At 43.2% G+C, this 23,683-nt stretch overlaps 1 protein-coding gene across 1 annotated transcript in view; it reads left to right on the top strand.

The window, feature by feature from the left end:
- Nucleotides 1–23,361, top strand: part of LOC311111152 (TOX high mobility group box family member 3-like) — a gene marked incomplete at its 5' end in the record, with an annotated part of 58,042 nt that extends 34,681 nt beyond the window's left edge. Inside the window, 5 exons of the mRNA XM_084153841.1 lie at nt 3,614–3,856; nt 19,319–19,579; nt 19,759–19,989; nt 20,661–20,741; nt 21,179–23,361. Of these exons, the coding sequence (XP_084009967.1) occupies nt 3,614–3,856; nt 19,319–19,579; nt 19,759–19,989; nt 20,661–20,741; nt 21,179–22,045 (1,683 nt within the window). The 3' untranslated portion in view covers nt 22,046–23,361. The remainder of the gene's footprint in view (nt 1–3,613; nt 3,857–19,318; nt 19,580–19,758; nt 19,990–20,660; nt 20,742–21,178) is intronic.
- Between the last annotated feature and the right edge of the window lie 322 nt (nt 23,362–23,683).

The following is a 23,683-nucleotide window of genomic DNA, read 5'->3' as shown; positions in this document are numbered from 1 at the left end:
TGGATAACCAGGCTGCTGATGTGAAGGAAGTTGATTGTGCATCTCTTAATCTGAGATCAGAGCCCCTCTAAGCTGCTCCTGGTGCAGAATTAGCCAGGCCTTATGTGAAGTGACACCAGGCAGTGTGCTGCAACGCTGTAACAGTGTGTTACTCTCTGGGCTCCACCAGCCATCCATCCAGCCAGGCAGCCAGGCAGACAGGCACTCCTAGTCTGGCACCTCGTCCCTGAGGAAGAGAGGCCTGCCCTACACTGACAGCTGACACACTCCCTCCGTACCCCAGACGAGCCTTAGCTAACTTAATGTCTCAATTTTCAGCTCCCCACTCGTGCAGATGTTAATTTGGATCATCATTAAGGATGGGAGACGAGGCACACAACCACAGCCGTTGATAGCGATCGCACTTCCTCTCTCCCTCCACCTCTCCTTCCCTCCCTCCCTCCCTCCCTCCCTCCCTCCCTCCATTACACTATTTAGCAGAAACTTTTAAATAAAATAAAAACATTCCTCTATTCCTGCCCTCCAGGGGCAGGTCTGTTTATCTTAAAGGTCACAGTCACATTTGCTCTGTTTTACTATAAAAAATGGAACTCACCTTAGCTCACCTTCATCTAAGGGAAGGCTGTCTCAAACCTCCTCCTGCTTGCCACTATAATTCAGGCCACAATGCATCAGCCTTCCACACAGATCTTGGCAAGTCGTACCCATATGAAAAGGTCAGAGAGTCATACAAATGAATGTAATGGTGATGGCCTTTTTTCCTCCCCTTAAACCCTAAAGTATCCTTCTGAGGCCTGTGAAACCAGCCAAACAAACAGAGAGGCTCTTTATACTGCACATCATTCTTTTCTAATGACAGGTTCAGATTGGTAATGAAGCCTGTGATGATGATGTTCTCTCTTGATCACTGCCATGTGTCCCTGGCTGTAGCTCTACACCGTTGAGTCATGACAGTTCCCTTTTTACAGTATTTATGTTTTAAACACTTTGTGTTTTCATTGTTAGGCATGGAGACAAAACATGTTCCTGTGCTTTTTCAGTGGAGTTAACATGAAATAAGATGGCAGTAGTAGAGTAGAGCACAGTAAATGGTTTCAGTTTAAAGCTTTCTGTAATTTATCCTGATCTTCTATACACTCGTAGAAAAAAAGGAGCTAAACTAAAACGGTTCTTTGGCTGTCCCCATAGGAGAACACTTTTGGGTTCCCTGTAGGACCTTTTCCACAGAGGGTTCTACATGGAACCCAAAAGGGTTCTACGTGGAACCAAAAAGGCTTCTCCCTGGAACCAAAAAGGTTTCTCCTATGGGGACAGCCAAAGAACACTTTTGGAACCCATTTTTCTAAGAGAGTATAAAGGCGTCCGCATGCTTCCCAACCGAAACAGTTCGGAACAGTTTGTGCATATATTATGATGACATTTTGTGACACATTTCTTTGTTTTGGCCTTCGGCAAGGGTTTTTTCAGCTGTTAATACACACAACATTTTTTCTCGAGGCAAGCCGAAACTATGCCCCTTCGTCTGTGATTGGTCAACAGTAGGGATTGTTCAATTAAGTGTTTGTTGTCATTCAACGATAGACGACTGGTTTTCATGCACATTATGTTCACTTGAGAAATACTAAACCAAACAACCTAGTTAGATGTAGAATTGCGCGACTATGATCTCCTCGGCAAAAACATCAAAATTAATGACAGATTTTTTTAGTTATCTTAGATTAATTCTGACTATTTTGAGGAAGTGTATACTGGCTACGGCGTCTCAAGGTGGACTAACTAGTACTATTGAAGGTATGCGAGCACACTAGTTTGGTTCGCCTAGCTGAGTTCTGCTAGGCACCAGCCGAACCGAAGCATGAGGAAGCCTTAAGCCAGAGTCCAGAGCTGTGATGAACATGCAGTGGCTCTTTCAGAAAGAACTAATTGAACAGCTGTGAAACAAGCATCAGAAAGTTTAAAAGTGGTCTGAAACTAGGGGAACAGGAAAATAAAACTCTATTAGCTGTCTCTGCCTCTGGAATTCATCAGTGCTTGTCAAGACAGCTGCCCTGAGTATGCAGTGAATTAGTTTCAAGTGTCTGTGTGCTAAAGCAAGCAACAGAAACATTAATACTCTCTAATCAAGGACTAGGCTGGCATATTCCCTCTGCTGCCACTGCCTTAGGTTTTTTCATTGCCTGTTAGAGAGAGAGAGAGAGAAAGAGAAAGAGAGAGAGAGAGAGAGAGAGAGAGGCTGATGGACTTCTGTTCTGCCTCCCATCTAAGCTTGTCGTGGTAAAAAGTGTATTAACACTGATATCAACACACTGACCTAAAGCTAACAGAAAGACGTTTTTCAACTCGACTTAAGACCTTTGATATTGAGGAAAGAGACTTGACTGCCGTGCTAGTAGTGGCTGTATCCAATTGTGGCGCGTCTTATATGCATGTAACTCAGATGTGGTCATTGTGGGTCGCTATGTGAATACGTTGGCCTTTTACAGAGTGGCTTAAGGAATGTGCCGATGAAGACAAGACCAGCAGTAGGTGAGCAGAGCAGTCCGTACTATCTCCAAGAATCCAAATAAGCTAATTACGTGTGACCAAAAGCTTGAATTCTGCAGGCTGAGGGATTAGACTGTTTGATGAGCAGATTTAAGGGTTCAAGCAAGGGGAACAAAGAGAAACACTTCTGGCCAAGCGTAATATTTCTCTGAACATTTTCTTTAAACTCATCTCTCTGTGACATGTATTTTCTCTGCACTTCAGACCCAACATCTTCCATCCCTGAGATTAAGGGGCTTTTATCATGTATCCTCTCCTCTCTCATGATTTATTTGCTTTTTTGCATTTGCTGTTTTCCCCTCTTCCCTCAGTACTTTGCTCAGAGTGGACTTTAATGGGTTTTAAGAAATGTTACATCTATGTATGGTTATAGACAAGTGTCAGTACCACTCTACGTCTACTCCTTTAAACAATAAATCCCTAAAAGGAATGCTTCATGCAGGTATGAGAGATAAGAATGATCATGTTATAGATGTAGGATCTTAATTCGAACAGGAAATGTTAAATGTGTAGTGTATTTGAGGTTTAAAAAGGATTCAGAAGTTTGTAATTTACACTTTCAGAGTAGATTTTCCCTTACGAAAAATGTATCAACCCCTACAAAAATGTCCATTAATTATAATCAAAGGAAAAACAGAAAATGTAACATGATCATTGGGATCATACCAGAGTTGCGGACATTTCTTTTTTCTTTGATACGTTCTTCTGTCCTGCACCTGATACATTGGATGTGCCAATTTTTCCATTAATTATAATCCACATAATAATTCACATTTCCTGTTGCTGCAGGACTATTTTCCTGCTGTAGCAAATTGGCTCAAATTAAGATCCTACATCTGTAGATAATTTTAGCTAAATGTTGCTATAAAGTATCTAAGCCTCTAGCTACAGTACACATACACTGATCATCAATTAATCCATTGATGTGACAGTGTGCTTTTCCTTCCTTTTTCTCGCTCAGCCAACTTTCACTACTAGTTTCCTATACAGTACACATGAACTGTATTGATTCGTGAACATGAATCCAATGAAATGACCGTGTTCTTCCCTCTCCCTATCTCCTCTCTAGACATTCCACACCCCCAGCCTGGGAGACGAGGAGTTTGAGATCCCTCCCATCACCCCTCCTCCAGAGACAGAGTCTGGCCTGGGCCTATCGGACGTGGACTCCCCCTTCCCGGGGCACCCGCTCCAGCACAGGGGACCCTTCACCCCCCAGTTCCCCCCTCAGAGCCTGGAGCTGCCCTCCATCACCATCTCACGCAACCTCATGGACCAGGAGGGGCTCTCCAGCATCAACGGCCTGCCATTGGTGAGTAGTAGACTGGACCAACACTTAGGGTAAAGAGGTTTAATAGATACTACAGTCATATGCATAAGCACCAAGTACAAGGTGCTATTGGGTCATGTACCTCTTCAATAATTATAGGGGAGGGCGTGCATAAGGTGTCAATCTGACAGATTTGTTAATCCACAGAGAAAATAGAGTACCAAGCACCAACACTTGGGTACAGGATCAAGGTGCTGTCATATAAACAGGTCAGGAGAGCCCATGTGACCATTACAGTATGATCTGAGTACCAGGAGAATACCTTACCCTTTATTAGGCCATAGAGTAACCTTCTCTGCACTCAGTGCACACCTCCAGTTGTTATTGCATCTGGCACAGCATCTGGCCCCGTTTATAAAGCTGGAGGATGGAATAGTATCACAATGCTAGCTAGACAATGGTCACAGTATGTAAATACTGAATGTTTGGGTTTATAAAGGAAAAACAAAGCCTACAAAAAGAACCTTCTTTGTAATAGGAATAGATATTAATGGATCATGGGTATGATAGCACAATGTCTTTTTTCCCCTCCTGGGAGTGATGAAAGTGGGTCCCCAAAAAGTGCCACTGTTTCATGGGTCCATATACAGTATTATGTATGTTGGTTCCAGAAATCCTGTCCTGTAGATGCTGATGCGTCATTCTGTTCTGTCCTGTCCCCTCCACTGTCGCATTATGTGTTTCCAGGCCTTTATCTACATGCTGTTATGTTCAGAGCCTGAATGCACTCAGTCAACTGACAGAAAGAGCTTTGTTTGAGTTCAGAATCCCAGGTTTTCTATTTGGTTAAATAACACGATGCTACTAGAATTAACCTTTCAGTGTGAGTACTTAGAAAGGGAGTCAATGAATGGATCTCCAGCTTAGCCTTCCTGTCCATTGATGTGGATGAGAGAATGTGGAATGGTTCCGGAACCCGGTAATCAGTTTCTTTATGTTGATAGAGTTCTATGTTATAGATTCAAAAATTGTTGATAGAAAAAGCATTCTTAAATGCCATTGAGGATTAAATGCATTGAGGAGGAAACATGGAAATGTCACTCCATTGACACTATTACAGTAATATGGGATTAATTTAGGAAGAAAATATGGAAGCGAAAAACATTATAAGCAGAGAGATGATGATATTGATGCTGTGTTTTCTTTGGTGAACTGCAAAAATATAATGATCATTTTAGCCATATTATCTATGTAAAAATGTATTTCAGACCCCCCCCCCCCTTTAATCCACACACATATGGTGAATCGCATATGATATTACAGAATATTTATTTACATTCCGATATGGGCAGGCACTATAACATTTTATAGCCTTTTTTCCTCCCTTCCATGCTGCTGGCATGTAAAATAATTGCAGCTCTTAAAATATCTGTGCTGCATAAGCGAGCCCCGGAAGGCTTTTGCCTAAAGAATTTTCATTTCATGGTCAGTTAAGCTTTTTTACATCTGGAGAAGAAACGGAACCTTGACACAATTACGGTCCTGACTGTTCTCACGACTTGGTAGAGGATTAGATTTGATTCTCCAACATTATTCCCCTTTAACACCATTTGCATGGCTCATGTCTCTGATTGTGAGGAGACTCTATTAAAACTACAGGGAAAGAATGTGAGGTTTCTGCTCCTTTGCCTCGTGGCATTGTCACTGGGAGACTGTTGCACACTGCTCTGCTCCTTTATCACTCAGAAAACATTGTACCACAGACAGAAAGGCAGAAAGGCAGACCGACCGTGAACTCCATTTTGTTCTGAATATGAGATTGATCCCCAAAAGTCCTGAACACAGAGACAATGCAGTGAAATTACATTGATTTATGCCATTGTCTTTGGTTTGAGATTTGAAAGAAAAGGGTTGAGGGAAGTAACTATTTTAATTAACTATATAGTGTTTATAAAAGTGTTACTACATTTTAGGTTCATTTTCTCAGTGGAATGACATTGGGGGACAACATTACGAACACTACACTGTTGTGTATCTCTTATTTGAAACGTCTGCAAGGACATACAAATGCAAATAAACCATTGCAAGTACATTTCCCAACGAGTCACAGTTTTCATATTCCCCAAATAGTTTTTCTCTGTTCTCTTAGCTCTGTGGCAGTGGGTAATTCGTAACTGTGATAGCGTCTCGCTTCACCACCATGAAAGAAAAACCAAACCAATGGGTGTTCAATGTACCTGTACTATTTTCAAACACCCCTCCATGTAGTTGCTCTGCCAAGTGTTCCACTTATTCCTTTCCCCTAATGCTCTGCATATGTCTTGCAAATTGTCCACAGATGCTATGGTTCTACAAAGACAAATCAATTTCTGTGGGCTGCAGACAGTCAGAAACGGCTGGCAGAAAGCAATTCATAATTTATTTAATCTGCTCTCCTAACAAGCTTCTGACTCTCATTTTTGTGTCGTAGCATGTGTCCTCCTGATTTGTGATTTGGTCTCTCTCAATAGTGCCAAATACTATTGGAGGTGGAGCTGCCAGTATCTATTTATTTAGAGCTCCCTTCATTCATTCTCTCTCTCTCTCTCTCTCTCTCTCTCTCTCTCTCTCTCTCTCTCTCTCTCTCTCTCTCTCTCTCTCTCTCTCTCTCTCTCTCTCTCTCTCTCTCTCTCTCTCTCTCTCTCTCTCTCTCTCTCTCTCTCTCTCTCTCTCTCTCTCTCTCTCTCTCTCTCTCTCTCTCTCTCTCTCTCTCTCTCTCTCTCTCTCTGATGCACTGCACAGGCCTCTGGGTGCTATTTCTGAAAACCTCCCTATGTTCTCTACTGTATCTTTGCACAGAATTAGACTTTTCCCGTTTTTCCTCCCTTGTAAGAAAGTAAAAGCATGGGTGGATATGGCTGTCTATAAAAAATATCCCTTCTGTATGTCATATCTTTATAATTGGGTTAGAAATAGCCCAAATATCCCGCTTGAATATAAATTAATATGGAGTAAAATGTATTTTTCTTGGTTTGTTGCCCAAAGTTGATGCAGAGATGCATGTATATTGTATTTACATGAATACATACTGACTATTGGCCAAAGTCTAGTCAGTAGAAATCTAATCTGCATCATTTGAGCTACGTTTACCCAAATGACTTACTACACACAAACATTTAGCCAGCTAGACTAGTACATTCAACCACAGTTGTTTTGCTCTATTGCCAACACCCAGCAATGCCATGCAATTGGGTCTGACCTGGGTATTTGTAGCTGATTGTATGTACAGTACAGTTAATTACACCCTGATAGTGTACAGATAGTCTATGAATGTAATCCCCTAGATTCTGACCCGTCACAAACCACTGTGTCTTGAATAAAATGGAAAATATGACCAGTGTTGCAGAAACCATGTTTTTTTTTTACACTCTCTTATCTTCCTTCCAAGCTGAGTAGCACTGACATCAGTTGTACATCAATTTCAGAGTGGATTTTTTTTGTCATTTTTTTCTTCGCCCTGTTTCTTTTCTCTTTCTACTTTCAGCCAGACAGATGTTGTGACATATCGGGTCAGTCAGAAATGAAATATATTCATGCAGGCATGCAATACTTGTAATGAAGTCTCAACCTGACCTTCTGTATGATTGATTCTGTAATTTAGTTTTCTCAGGCAGCCAGCGCTTGAAATTAAATGATATCATGTTGAACAAGTTTTAAATACCCACAGTGCACCGGGAGAAATGGGGGAAGGAAGGGTTTTGGGCGGGGCATTAATTGTGGGGGAGCGAAGGAAGGGGGAGAGGATGTGTAACCCTTCATGGCGAGGTAAAATGGGGGTGTGGAAGGGAAGAATTTGTGTTTGGGCTGGGGGGTTGGATGGAGAGGGGTTAGTCAGTGGACGGACTGTGACTGTGTACAAGCACAGCAGTATAACGTGAGGTGTGTTAAAGCCAGAGACAGAGGAGTAGAAAAACTATTTATCTTCATGCTATTATAGCCTTTACCAGCATTCTAAATTCCATTTTTCTCATTTGGCTTAAGCACCAAGGTTCTGCGGCCAGGTAGCCGAAAAGGGAGGAGTAAAAAAATAAGATGTACCCGTTCAAAAGCACATGCAGTAAAGGACTATGTGCAGAGGACTGATAAACTATCTTTAATAGGACTGACCTTTCATGCTGGCGAAATTTACTGGTGGATTCATCCTTATAATTACCATATAGATGATTTTACCCCTCTACTGCAATGGAACATTTCCAAGAGCCTCTGTCGTTGATTGAATGGAAATTGAACTTGTTAACATTCTTTTCAGCCTGTTACGGCTCACACAGTGCCACTGGTAATAAATTCCCCACCTCCCCAAATTCTGATTCCAATATCTTCAAGAACAGACCCAAGGCTCTTTTCATTGACATCGCTGCTATTGAGATTTTTATCTCTGGTACTTCTGAATGAGTAATATTGCATTTTCAGTCCAGCTGCTATGTTTATTAGCCAGTGTGTTGTGGAAGGGTCTCGGCTATTGTTGGGGTTTTTATTGCAAGTTATACATAGTTGTTGGGATGCTTTGATGCAGGGGAGAGGATAGGATGTGTAGTCAAAGCCAACAACCTTCTATCAAACAAGCCAATATGCTTGTGACGGCTTGACAGGTACACATGACTTGCTGTGTATCATTTTGCTGCTGGCTCCTTGAGCTTGAGGTTTTTTAAAAGGCATAGATGTTGAGAGACTCCATCTCAATATTTCCATCACAAAGCCTTATTGATTGGAGAGTAGATTGCATAGACTCTGGGTTTACTTGTGTTTGACACACATGTCCATGTATACAAACACACACACACACACACATACACACACACACACACACTCACATGCACACGCACGCTAGTTGGATGGAGCCTGATAGGGGAGAGAAGAGAAGGGGTTGGCTTGTCACATCTGGCCACTGTGCATTCGAGATAAGGACTTATTTACAGATTTATGATGACTATCAAGCTATCTTCTTAGATGTCTGCTGTGACTGCAGACAATATCTGCGTCCCAAAGGCACCCTATTCCCTACATAGTGCACTATGGGCCCTGGTCAAAAGTAGTGCACTATATAAAGAATAGGGTGCCATTTGGGACGCTGACAATATTCCAATTAAAATGCAAATGAGAGGACAGAAGAACATAAATAAACAGACTTGTTGCAGATTCACACATTACAATCACGGCCACTGTAGCTAGAAATGATGTATTTCCTTTCTCAGGGACTAGTATTATTCAGGGGTGTTTTGATAGCATGGATAACATAGATTTGTTCACATTAGGCCTAAGAAAGGGTATGTTCTTCTACTCTATAATCACTCACTCTTATTGTTTTATATATTTTTTATTATGATTTACTTTTGATGTAACTTTGTTTTACATTTGGGTTTTTACAGTTTTTTTGTTACATATATATATACACAAGTATATATATATATATATATATATATATATATATATATATATATATATATATATATATATATATACAGTTGAAGTCAGAAGTTTACATACACGTAGGTTGGAGTCATTAAAACTTGTTTTTCAACCACTCCACAAATTTCTTGTTAACAAACTATAGTTTTGGCAAGTCACTTAGGACATCTACTTTGTGCATGACAATTGTCCAACAATTGTTTACAGACACATTATTTCACTTATAATTCACTATATCACAATTCCAGTGGGTCAGAAGTTTACATACACTAAGTTGACTGTGCCTTTAAACAGCTTGGAAAATTCCAGAAAAAGATGTCATGGCTTTAGAAGCTTCTGATATGCTAATTGACATCATTTGAGTAAATTGGAGGTGTACCTGTGGATGTATTTCAAGGCCTACCTTCAAACTCAGTGCCTCTTCACTTGACATCATGGGAAAATCAAAAGAAATCAGCCAAAACCTCAGAAAGGTTCATCCTTGGGAACAATTTCCAAACGCCTGATTCATCTGTACAAACAATAGTACGCAAGTATAAACACCATGGGACCACGCAGCCGTCATACCGCTCAGGAAGGAGACGTGTTCTGTCTCCTAGAGATGAACGTACTTTGGTGCGAAAAGTGCAAATCAATCCCAGAACAACAGCAAAGAACCTTGTGAAGATGCTGGAGGAAACAGGTACAAAAGTATCTATATCCACAGTAAAACTAGTCCTATATCGCCATAACGACATAACATGAAAGGCCACTCAGCAAGGAAGAAGCCACTGCTCCAAAACCGCCATAAAAAGGTCTGACTACGGTTTGCAACTGCACATGGGGACAAAGATCGTACTTTTTGGAGAAATGTCCTCTGGTCTGATGAAACCAAAATAGAACTGTTTGGCCATAATGACCATCGTTATGTTTGGAGGAAAAAGGGGGTAGCTTGCAAGCCGAAGAACACCATCCCAACCGTGAAGCACAGGGGTGGCAGCATCATGCTGTGGGGGTGCTTTGCTGCAGGAGGGACTGGTGCACTTCACAAAATGGCATCATGAGGAAGGAAAATTATGTGGATATATTGAAGCAACATCTCAAGACATCAGTCAGGAAGTTAAAGTTTGGTCGCAATTGGGTCTTCCAAATGGACAATGACCCCAAGCATACTTCAGAAGTTGTGGCAAAATGGGTAAGGACAACAAAGTCAAGGTATTGGAGTGGCCATCACAAAGCCCTGACCTCAATCCTATAGAAAATTTGTGGGCAGAACGGAAAAAGCATGTGCGAGCAAGGAGGCCTACAAACCGGATTCAGTTACACCACCTCTGTCAGGAGGAATGGGCTAAAATTCACCCAACTTATTGTGGGAATGTTGTGGAAGGCTACCTGAAACATTTGACCCAAGTTAAACAATTTAAAGGCAATGCTAGCAAATACTAATTGAGTGTATGTAAACTTCTGACCCACTAGTAATGTGATGAAAGAAAAAAAGCTGAAATAAATAATTCTCTCTACTATTATTCTGACATTGCACGTTCTTAAAATAAAGTGGTGATCCAAACTGACCTAAGACAGGGAATTTTTACTAGGATTAAATGTCAGGAATTGTGAAAACTGAGTTTAAATGTATTTGGCTAAGGTGTATGTAAACTTCCGACTTCAACTGTATATATATATATATTCAAAACATTTTAAATACATGGTACTTTTTTTTTTACACCGTAGTTACATAGCAAATATATCATTTTAAAAAATATAAATTACATTAATCACTCACTCTTTTATGTAAATAGTTGTGAGCTGTAAAGAGCTGTAGATGTATTTATAGCCACCAGTCCAGTTTATATTATTATACCGCTGTAGTCAGTATAGCAAGCTGGGTTATGTGATATGATTATAAAACTAGTATAAGCTATTTCACCACAAACCCATTTACGAAAAGGCCACTAAAGCTAGCAAACACAAGATACATTTTGAAAGGCAAATTATCATTGAATAGGGCAGGCCCGTAGCTGTTATGAAGAAAACTAAACATGTGACACAAATGGCAGAATGTGTCATTGCTTTAAGTGATATTACATTATTATGATATTCTGTAGAAAAAGTGTTGTTATACAGATGGTCATGGATAATGAGCTCAGTGTGTTTCATATGTGAAGTTCTCAATGAGCAGAGAGTCACTCTGAGAGCCCTCATATACTGTAGCTCACTACTGGAGGTGACCATGAGACATTTTAAAACTACTGTATGTAAATCAACAGTACATCACTCTCCCATTGCTCTAGGTTATGTCACTATTTATTCAAAGAGAGAATTTAATGGTTGGCATGTTTTATTTCACCATTTATTCAAAGAGAGAATTGAATGGTTTGCATGTTTGCATCATCAGAAAAATAGGCCTTTAAATGGTATTCTATTCTGTCTCTGGTGGAGTATTTCTATGTATATGTAAATATTGAATACATTTCTGCCTTGTAGATTGTTATATGATAAGTAGTAGACATGGCATATGAGAAAGATGTGAGACAAATGGATTGTAAATTCGATATGTTTCTGTTCAGAGAAGTTGTTTGAATATTGTTTTGAAGACAGGTTTTGTAAGGTTCTCTCAATAAAGCAAGGTGTGTGGGTATATGATGTGTTGAGGTTGGGAGAGATGGAGTTTGTGCTGCTGCTGAATACCAGATGGGATGTTAGCCAGGGAGAACACACAAACACACACACACATACACACACCTCCCAAACAAATCACATTTCTGTTGTGTTCGGTTATTTTTCACTATTCCCTGTCAGCTCCGCTGCACCCCTGATCATTCTCCCCTCTGAGAGAATGGCAGGCCATGTAATTCCATCCTCAGTGCAATCAAACACCTACCTCTCCCTCGCTCTACACAAAGAGCTTTTGAAAACCATAATGTTTTATCTGGAAAATATATTAGAAAATATGAAGATAGTATTGATGGTATGATATACCCAGGATGGTATAAAGAGGAAGAAAATGCCCATGACACTCTAATCGTATCCCTTCAGCCAGTTGATTTATAGAGTTGATTATATAGAAATATATTTTCACTCTTTGGCAGTCAAAGTATGATCTATGAAACCTGCCAGCAGATAGCATTTCATATCTAAACATACTGGAGGAGGTATCGTTTTGTGCCCCCATCTGCCAGCCAGGGGAAGTTTATAATCTTCAAAATGTCAGAAATGTATAGCATTTTTATTTGTTGCATGGGCATTCAATCCAAAATGTCTTTGAGGTAGTCATTGTGCATACAAATCATGACTTACACAATCTTAATTTTTTTTGTCCTGGCATTTGAGGTTATGTAGTCTAACCATCTCAAGCATACTAACTCAGACCATTATACACCAGGGCAGTGGCGGCTCCTGAAAAAATTCTCAGGGGGGGCAATTTTTCTGATGATTTAGGTGACCTACACACATTTTAAAAAAGATATGTCCAGCAACAACATGAAGACAGGGGCAGCATATAAGTCAATACCAGAAGCATTTATTGACTGATCTCAAAAGTGTTGGCTTACCAGGGTTGGTGGAGCCCTCAGTTTCATCTTTGCCTCGCAAAGCTAACTCAAACACTCCGCAAAACTTCACACACTGGATTAGCCGGCTGAGGATGTGGCGGTTCTTGCTAATGTCGTAGTAAATATATTTGTTATAGTGAATATGGAATATGATATGTTGAGTAAAATGTTGTGCTAAGATCTATTTAGGTCAGGAGCTGGTTATAAGTTATGTTCCTATCCAATAACAATGGACAAAAGGGTCCTATCTTGTCAGCCTTGTCAGTTTCAGTTCTCCAGTAAACTTGTGATTATCAACACTAACCTCATCGTTGTGGCGGCGGACAGCTAGCCTGTATCCCTCATCCAGTTGAGTGGGAATGTTCACTCTCCCCAAAGCAGACAATCTCAAACAGCTATCCATGTGGGTCTTTGACAGCTCATGTTTCTTAATCTTTCCTGAAAGATGGTGCATGTCCGTTACACACCAGTCGCTGTCCAAGCGGTGCTGTCTGCCGTGCCGCCTTCAGGGTGAAAGAGTAAGCAGGGGGTAGCAGAAGACTGCATTAGCTACATCGCAGCCTGCTAGCCAGGTTTTTCGTTCGTACCAATTTTTGGAAAATCCTCGGGTGTAGGACTTCCCCCCTTTAGTAGAAACCTGTTGAGTTATTAAATTTGGTCTGGGAGGTCCTAATTGTTTCGTTGCCAATTTATCTTCATTTGTTCGCCGACAAAAAGGAACTTCTTTCAAAGACACAATCGAGTTGCACTGAAGCCTAGCCATTTTGATAGAAGTAGTGAATTGATTGACGCTGCTACCCGCTCTTTTCTTAGTTACGTTCATGGTTATATGTTACGTATGACGAAAGCGCGTAAGTGCAAGCCCTCAGAAACCCATAGAGATTGTATTGAAAGCTCTGATATTTGAAAAAAATAGATTTTACATGGGAGTCTATGACAGACTTCTGGGCGATTTTCAACCTGACTGAAATCGCCCCAAAAGGGGGGGGGGGGGGGGCATTTGAAGCACGACTTTAGCCTGATTGGACATTTAGTGGCACTGTGGCAGATCAGACGTCTAGATTACAACACTGATAACTACTGTTGCCGTGATATAATTGATTAGAAAAAAAATCCCTTCCTTTTCCCGTTTGGCAGTGCGTCGCCCATATCGCCCTATTGAACACACCGCCCCTGCACCAGGGTCTGGGAGTCAAAGCTGTGCCACAGATTTCCATACAATAGAGTGTTGTGAACTATTAATGGTAGATCAAGATGGCGACTCAGGTTTCAAGATAATTCATCATGGTTGATAATGGGAGAAGTTAAAGACCCAGGGCCATGTAACATGTGATGTGATGCATTGTGGTCATGTGACAGTCTGGAAGAATGTGATGACCAGATTTTTTTACTGCTATGCTCTGGTCCAATATCTGTTTGTGCTGTATAGCCAACTCCTATTTGGTTGTCATGCCAAACAAATGGCTATATATGTCACACCCTGGCTCTGGGACTCTATATGTTGAGCCAGGGTGTGTTCATTCTGTTGCAGTGGCGGCTCCTGAAAAAATTCTCAGGGGGGGCAATTTTTCTGATGATTTAGGTGACCTACACACATTTTAAAAAAGATATGTCCAGCAACAACATGAAGACAGGGGCAGCATATAAGTCAATACCAGAAGCATTTATTGACTGATCTCAAAAGTGTTGGCTTACCAGGGTTGGTGGAGCCCTCAGTTTCATCTTTGCCTCGCAAAGCTAACTCAAACACTCCGCAAAACTTCACACACTGGATTAGCCGGCTGAGGATGTGGCGGTTCTTGCTAATGTCGTAGTAAATATATTTGTTATAGTGAATATGGAATATGATATGTTGAGTAAAATGTTGTGCTAAGATCTATTTAGGTCAGGAGCTGGTTATAAGTTATGTTCCTATCCAATAACAATGGACAAAAGGGTCCTATCTTGTCAGCCTTGTCAGTTTCAGTTCTCCAGTAAACTTGTGATTATCAACACTAACCTCATCGTTGTGGCGGCGGACAGCTAGCCTGTATCCCTCATCCAGTTGAGTGGGAATGTTCACTCTCCCCAAAGCAGACAATCTCAAACAGCTATCCATGTGGGTCTTTGACAGCTCATGTTTCTTAATCTTTCCTGAAAGATGGTGCATGTCCGTTACACACCAGTCGCTGTCCAAGCGGTGCTGTCTGCCGTGCCGCCTTCAGGGTGAAAGAGTAAGCAGGGGGTAGCAGAAGACTGCATTAGCTACATCGCAGCCTGCTAGCCAGGTTTTTCGTTCGTACCAATTTTTGGAAAATCCTCGGGTGTAGGACTTCCCCCCTTTAGTAGAAACCTGTTGAATTATTAAATTTGGTCTGGGAGGTCCTAATTGTTTCGTTGCCAATTTATCTTCATTTGTTCGCCGACAAAAAGGAACTTCTTTCAAAGACACAATCGAGTTGCACTGAAGCCTAGCCATTTTGATAGAAGTAGTGAATTGATTGACGCTGCTACCCGCTCTTTTCTTAGTTACGTTCATGGTTATATGTTACGTATGACGAAAGCGCGTAAGTGCAAGCCCTCAGAAACCCATAGAGATTGTATTGAAAGCTCTGATATTTGAAAAAAATAGATTTTACATGGGAGTCTATGACAGACTTCTGGGCGATTTTCAACCTGACTGAAATCGCCCCAAAAGGGGGGGGGGGGGGGGCATTTGAAGCACGACTTTAGCCTGATTGGACATTTAGTGGCACTGTGGCAGATCAGACGTCTAGATTACAACACTGATAACTACTGTTGCCGTGATATAATTGATTAGAAAAAAAATCCCTTCCTTTTCCCGTTTGGCAGTGCGTCGCCCATATCGCCCTATTGAACACACCGCCCCTGCACCAGGGTCTGGGAGTCAAAGCTGTGCCACAGATTTCCATACAATAGAGTGTTGTGAACTATTAATGGCAGATCAAGATGGCGACTCAGGTTTCAAGATAATTCATCATGGTTGATAATGGGAGAAGTTAAAGACCCAGGGCCATGTAACATGTGATGTGATGCATTGTGGTCATGTGACAGTCTGGAAGAATGTGATGACCAGATTTTTTTACTGCTATGCTCTGGTCCAATATCTGTTTGTGCTGTATAGCCAACTCCTATTTGGTTGTCATGCCAAACAAATGGCTATATATGTCACACCCTGGCTCTGGGACTCTATATGTTGAGCCAGGGTGTGTTCATTCTGTTGCAGTGGCGGCTCCTGAAAAAATTCTCAGGGGGGGCAATTTTTCTGATGATTTAGGTGACCTACACACATTTTAAAAAAGATATGTCCAGCAACAACATGAAGACAGGGGCAGCATATAAGTCAATACCAGAAGCATTTATTGACTGATCTCAAAAGTGTTGGCTTACCAGGGTTGGTGGAGCCCTCAGTTTCATCTTTGCCTCGCAAAGCTAACTCAAACACTCCGCAAAACTTCACACACTGGATTAGCCGGCTGAGGATGTGGCGGTTCTTGCTAATGTCGTAGTAAATATATTTGTTATAGTGAATATGGAATATGATATGTTGAGTAAAATGTTGTGCTAAGATCTATTTAGGTCAGGAGCTGGTTATAAGTTATGTTCCTATCCAATAACAATGGACAAAAGGGTCCTATCTTGTCAGCCTTGTCAGTTTCAGTTCTCCAGTAAACTTGTGATTATCAACACTAACCTCATCGTTGTGGCGGCGGACAGCTAGCCTGTATCCCTCATCCAGTTGAGTGGGAATGTTCACTCTCCCCAAAGCAGACAATCTCAAACAGCTATCCATGTGGGTCTTTGACAGCTCATGTTTCTTAATCTTTCCTGAAAGATGGTGCATGTCCGTTACACACCAGTCGCTGTCCAAGCGGTGCTGTCTGCCGTGCCGCCTTCAGGGTGAAAGAGTAAGCAGGGGGTAGCAGAAGACTGCATTAGCTACATCGCAGCCTGCTAGCCAGGTTTTTCGTTCGTACCAATTTTTGGAAAATCCTCGGGTGTAGGACTTCCCCCCTTTAGTAGAAACCTGTTGAATTATTAAATTTGGTCTGGGAGGTCCTAATTGTTTCGTTGCCAATTTATCTTCATTTGTTCGCCGACAAAAAGGAACTTCTTTCAAAGACACAATCGAGTTGCACTGAAGCCTAGCCATTTTGATAGAAGTAGTGAATTGATTGACGCTGCTACCCGCTCTTTTCTTAGTTACGTTCATGGTTATATGTTACGTATGACGAAAGCGCGTAAGTGCAAGCCCTCAGAAACCCATAGAGATTGTATTGAAAGCTCTGATATTTGAAAAAAATAGATTTTACATGGGAGTCTATGACAGACTTCTGGGCGATTTTCAACCTGACTGAAATCGCCCCAAAAGGGGGGGGGGGGCATTTGAAGCACGACTTTAGCCTGATTGGACATTTAGTGGCACTGTGGCAGATCAGACGTCTAGATTACAACACTGATAACTACTGTTGCCGTGATATAATTGATTAGAAAAAAAATCCCTTCCTTTTCCCGTTTGGCAGTGCGTCGCCCATATCGCCCTATTGAACACACCGCCCCTGTTCTGTTGTGTTTATTTCTATGTTGGCTAGAGTGACTCCCAATCAGAGGCAACGAGTGTCAGCTGTCGTTGGTTGTCTCTGATTGGGAGCCATATTTAAACTGTCTGTTTTCCCTTTGTGTTTGTGGGTTCTTGTTCCGTGTTGGTCATTGTTACCGAGGACGTTACGAGTCGTTTGTTGTTTTGTTGATTGTTGTTTCTATTATCACTAAAGATAATAAAGTTAACCATGTTCGTTCATCACGCTGCGCCTTGGTCTATTCAATACGACGATTGTGACAGAAGAACCCACCATACAAGGACCAAGCAGCGTGTCCAGGGGCAGATCTTGGACTGGACATGGGAGGAAGCGCCGGGAAAGGAGATGGAGAGGTTGGCGATGGCCCAGGTGGGCAAAGTGTGGTCCTGGGAGGACATGCTCGGGGGAAAAGGGCCATGGACTAGGATTAAGGCCCTGGCGAGAGAGGAGCAGCGGCGTCAGCAGTGTCAACGTCGGACAGGCGAGAGGCAACCCCAGAAAATTTTTAGGGGGGGGCACACGGCATGGACGACGGGGCTGACGGAGGCAGAAAAGGGGCGGATTCAGAAGGCCACCAGGTTACGGGGGCCACTGGTCAAAGTAGGGAAGGAAGGTGTAGAGGCACGGCGAGAGGTACTGGGGTGTGTAACCAGTCCGGTCCGGCCCGTTCCAGATCCCGAGGTAGAGCCAGTGGTGTGTGTCCCCAGTACGGTCCGGCCTGTTCCGGCCCCTCGCACCAAGTGTACGGTGTGCGTCGCCAGCCCAGTCCGGCCTGTCCCTGCTCCACGCACCAAGCCTACGGTGTGCGTCGCCAGCCCAGTCCGGCCTGTCCCTGCTCCACGCACCAAGCCTACGGTGTGCGTCGCCAGCCCGGTCCGGCCTGTCCCTGCTCCACGCACCAAGCCTACGGTGTGCGTCGCCAGCCCAGTTCGGCCTGTCCCTGCTCTACGCACCAAGCCTACGGTGTGCGTCGCCAGCCCAGTCCGGCCTGTCCCTGCTCCACGCACCAAGCCTACGGTGCGAGTCGTCAGCCTGGTAAGGCCCGTTCCTCCTCCACGCACCAAGCCAGGTGTGCGCGTCGTCAGCCTGGTAAGGCCCGTTCCTCCTCCACGCACCAAGCCAGGGGTGCGAGTCGTCAGCCTGGTAAGGCCCGTTCCTCCTCCACGCACCAAGCCAGGGGTGCGCGTCGTCAGCCTGGTAAGGCCCGTTCCTCCTCCACGCACCAAGCCAGGGGTGCGCGTCGTCAGTCCAGCACAACCCGTGCCTGGGTCACCGGTGCCTGGTAAGGTACCGGTCAACTGCTCCACTACGGAGCTGAAGCTAACCGCTCCTGCTAAGTCCAGTTCAGCTCCAGCCAGCGGGGCCAGACTGGACCAGGGGCGCTATGGGGGGTTTATTGGAGGGTGGTGGGCAAGGCCGGAGCCAGAACCGCCGCCGAGGAGGTATGCCCACCCAGCCCTCCCCTGTTTTGTTCAAGTTGAGGCGCGGTCGCAGTCCGCGCCTTTAGGGGGGGTACTGTCACACCCTGGCTCTGGGACTCTATATGTTGAGCCAGGGTGTGTTCATTCTGTTGTGTTTATTTCTATGTTGGCTAGAGTGAATCCCAATCAGAGGCAACGAGTATCAGCTGTCGTTGGTTGTCTCTGATTGGGAGCCATATTTAAACTGTCTGTTTTCCCTTTGTGTTTGTGGGTTCTTGTTCCGTGTTGGTCATTGTTACCGAGGACGTTACGAGTCGTTTGTTGTTTTGTTGATTGTTGTTTCTATTATCACTAAAGATAATAAAGTTAACCATGTTCGTTCATCACGCTGCGCCTTGGTCTATTCAATACGACGATCGTGACAATATAGCACAAACAGATCTGGGACCAGGCTACAGATACAGTACAGTCTCTTACAAGATGCTGTCATATTTACTGACTTTTCTCTCTTTTTCTCCTCTGATTCAGAACATGCAGGGCCACCTCCGCCAGTACCCCCCTAACCCTGCCATGGTCATGAGATCCATCATCAGCATGAACAACCCCAATGGTATGATGTCCCGGAACCAGCTGACCACCATCAACCAGTCCCAGCTCAGTGCACAGCTGGGCCTGAACATGACAGGACCCAAAATCGCCCATACTTCGCCCTCACCGCCAGCCAGCAAGTCGGCCACGCCCTCACCCTCCAGCTCCATCAACGAGGACGACCAAGACCAGGACAATAGGGTGAATAAGGAAAACTCTATGAAAGGGCCTTCAATAAAAGCATTTGAAAGAAGGCTGCACTAAGATTGTGCTCACTTTAGTGTGAAATAGACCTGATTGAATAGCACAGTGACTGTTTGATATTCATATACATTTGTTGAGGGTGGTTGTGTTAGTAAAAATCACTCTTCTTATGACAGGTAATGGCAGGAGAGAAGCGCCCAGCACCAGATGCTGGGAAGAAGCCCAAGACCCCCAAGAAGAAGAAGAAGAAGGACCCCAACGAGCCCCAGAAGCCAGTTTCAGCCTACGCCCTGTTCTTCAGAGACACACAGGCCGCCATTAAGGGTCAAAACCCCAATGCCACCTTCGGAGAGGTTTCCAAGATAGTGGCCTCCATGTGGGATGGCTTGGGAGAGGAACAGAAGCAGGTAATCCATCACTATCTGTCAGAGCAGTCCTACACTATGACGTTTACACCACTGGGTCTGCGTTCACAAAGGCTGTGTTTACACAGGCAGCCCAATTCTGATCTTTTTTTCACTAATTGGTATTTTGACCAATCAGATCAGCTCTGAAAAAGATGTGAAAAGATCTGATGTGATTGGTCAAAATACCAGTTAGTGGAAAAACTAATCTGAATTGGGCTGCCTGTGTAAACGCAACCATAGCATCTTAGACTAGGAGTGTTGATATAGAATCAGTTTAGCCTTTTAGATCATAATGAATACGATTATATGGACAGGACAGGGGAGACTTACCGGATCCTAAATGAGCACTCCTACTCTGAGATGCTTTGTGAATACGAGCCCTTGACTTTTATATCTGATTGAGAAGCAAATGCATGATGATCAGTAATTAGCAGTAATTGCTCTAAGGGGATGAATAAAGTCAGGTTGTATAACTGCTCCCGCCCGCTCTTTTACCAATCAATATGTGGAGAGCTACTGAAATATATCGATGAGTATAGACATCAAAAGTAGAAGGCTTTTCAGTCAGTTATATTGTGCTGCCTATGCCTGCAGTTAGAAGTTGTATCTCTTTACAGAGTGATCCTTTCTTTGTCACCTGTCGTTCACACCTGTCCATCTTGTCATCACAGGGCTATAAAAGCAAAACAGAGGCTGCTAAAAAGGAATATTTAAAAGCCCTCGCTGCCTACCGCGCCAGCCTGGTTTCAAAGGTGAGACACTGCTTTCACTTTTCACCCAACAGAAGTGCTGGGAAGAAGCCCAAGACCCCTACTTTTGTATTACTTACTTGTTATATTTTTGATTTGACTTGATTATTATTGATATTGATATTTGTACTGCATTGTTGAGGAGAGCTTGCAAGGAAGCATTTCACTGTACCGTTTATATCTGCTGTATCCTGTGCATGTGACAAATAAACATTGATTTGATTTGAATTTGATTGTGACAAGTTGTAAACTTAGATATTCATATGTTCTTGCAAGAGCTGCATCAACATCCTGAATCTTTTCAAGATTGCAATCTTAGAAAAGTAAGATGCTTGATGTTGTTACCTCAGGCTATTGTCGAAATAAACATATTTATTTTCTGAGTAAGTCTAGTCTCCATTCCTAGTCTGTATCTAACATGCTGTTGTTTTGTCTTCCAGGCTGCCCAGGAATCGGCAGAGGCTCAGACCATCCGTTCAGTCCAGCAGACCCTAGCCTCCACCAGCCTGTCCCCAGGTCTGATGCTGCCTTCGCCACTCTCCCAGCACCCGTCCATGTCCTCAATGTCCTCCATGGCCCAGGCTCTCCAGAACGGCATGCCGCGGGCCATCGCCCCCAAGCCGCTGCAGATGAGGCTGGGGGGCAACCAGATCGTGACCTCGGTGACAGTGCAGCACCAGAACATGCCCAACGGTGTGCCGTCCCAGCTGCTTAACCAGATGGGTGGAGGTGGTGGTGGAGGAGGAGGGGCCATGGTGGCTGGAGCCCAGCCCACGGCCGTGTCCCAGATGAGCCCGCCCATGCAGGGTGGCGTGGGGGGGCACATGCAGCAGCTGCAGCAGCAGCAGACACAGCAGCAGCAGATGCAGCAACACCTGCAGCACCACCAGATGCAGCAGCAGCAGATGCACCACCAGCAGATCCAGCAGCAGATGCAGCATCAGCATTTCCAGCACCACCTCCAGCAGCAGCTGCAGCAACACAACATGCAGCAACAGCAGCAGCAACAACAACAACAACAACAACAACAGCAGCAGCAGCAGCAGAGGCATGACATACAGCAACAACAACTGCAGCTCCAACAGATGCAGATGCAGCAGCTCCACCAGCAGCAGATGCAGCAGCATCTCCAACATCAGCAGCAACAGCACCAGTCTCAGTGTTCCCCACCACAGCACTCACCCAGCACGCCCCAATCAGTGGGGGGCTCCGCCTCCATGGGCAGCCCCCAGCCCGCCCCCCAGCAGCCACACCCCTCCCAGATCCAGGCCCACGCCCAGGTTCTGTCCCAGGTCTCCATCTACTGAGCCAAATGAATGGAAGATATCTATCTTATCTCCAAGAAGAGGAATAGAAATAAAAGCATCATCTCCACGTTGCTTTTCTAAGTTGCACTTAAGAAGTGTGTAAGAATTAGAATGTTTTACAAAGAACTTGTCCATTGTTATAGACGGATATGAATACCTACGTAGACATGTAAAGGGGCAGATACCTTAGCAGGATTTTGTCTATAAAATAGGCTGCGCTATGAGGAAAAGTCGGTAGGCAAATGCCCATTGGTTGTTTATTGTTTGTTTGTTTGTTTGTCTTTCTCCGCTCAATTGTCAATTCAAAACTGACTTTGGGCACATTTGTGAAAAGACTGGTGTACCTGACTCACACAGGGGAAGGAATGCCCTGTTTTTATTTAACGATAAAGCTTTATTTATGAGGTCAAAGTTGTCAGTTCAGCCCAACTACTGGACACAATGAATGGATTTCAACAGGCATTTTTTTGCAGCTCTAACCTCTCCCAGAGAAGAACACCTGAACTGAATGACTTACAGGTACAATACTGGAGACCAGTAACCCACACATAAAACTTGTTTCCACACTGGCCAGTATATTATGAGACTTTCTACCTTTTTCCCATTTTTCTCTTGCCCTACATTCCTGCAGATGTAACTGTTTAACACATTTCCTACGGGAAATTCTCCATTAAACCATCATGCATTTCAGGCCAATGTGATATCTGAGTGCATTCATCCTATGGCATGAAGGCAAGAGACAATATCTTAAGGAAAAAGGGAACTGAAAAATGTCTTGGGGATGGGGGATTGTGGTGGTTGCTGGATGGAGGAATGGAGGAATGGACAGACTGAGAGACATAAACTGCCATAAGATCATTTATGTCATCATATGTCATCAAACTGTAAATGTAACCTGCTGTAAGTGTTTTGTAGAGTTGGGGACCTCCTCTTTCCAGTAAAATACCCATTTGCTCAAAAAGTGTGTATAAAACTGGCACTCCCAAAAAAATCCTCCTCTTATGTATTTGTTTTTACCTCAGATGTTTAACAATTAAATTATGTTTTTATTTGGTGTGATAAAGGGGATATTTTATGGTAAATTACAAATTCCAGGATCAAGGTTGATGGTTTCATGATTGATTGATGTATTTTTACACTACGTACTCCTTGATACTGCAGAACTTATCAAAAGTAAACGGAAGAAGTAGCAGAGACACTTTGTTGCACTGTCAGAGCCAATTGAAAGGAAATTGAGGTATTTTCTTGCCAGATGTAGTGATATATCCATGATGAAAAGTTGTACATTTTTCATATCACCTGTTGTAAAGTTTTAATATGTGAGGCTGTAATTAAAACATTGGTAAAATGAACTGTGGATTGCTATATCACGTAGTGCATTTCTGCTCTTTTATACTTTTTTATTAGTTATAATAGCAGCAAGTTAATTTGTTTGTATTTTGCTTACAGATACAAATCCAACTGCTTTTGGAAAACTGTCCATAGAATAAATGCATTTCAGTATGAAAATTCAACTTGTTTTTGAGCTCTTAATAGGACATTTAATTTAAAGTTTGAGTTTTGCTCGGCCATTAAATTAAAACACAAGCAGAGATATTCCATCAATTATACGATATTAGGTCTCCTTATTGTTAGATA

Source organism: Coregonus lavaretus, assembly GCF_964263955.1.
Source record: "Coregonus lavaretus genome assembly, chromosome: 37".
Taxonomy (NCBI): domain Eukaryota; kingdom Metazoa; phylum Chordata; class Actinopteri; order Salmoniformes; family Salmonidae; genus Coregonus; species Coregonus lavaretus.
Note: the sequence above shows the minus strand (reverse complement) of the source record. Positions and strands in the feature narration are given on the sequence as shown.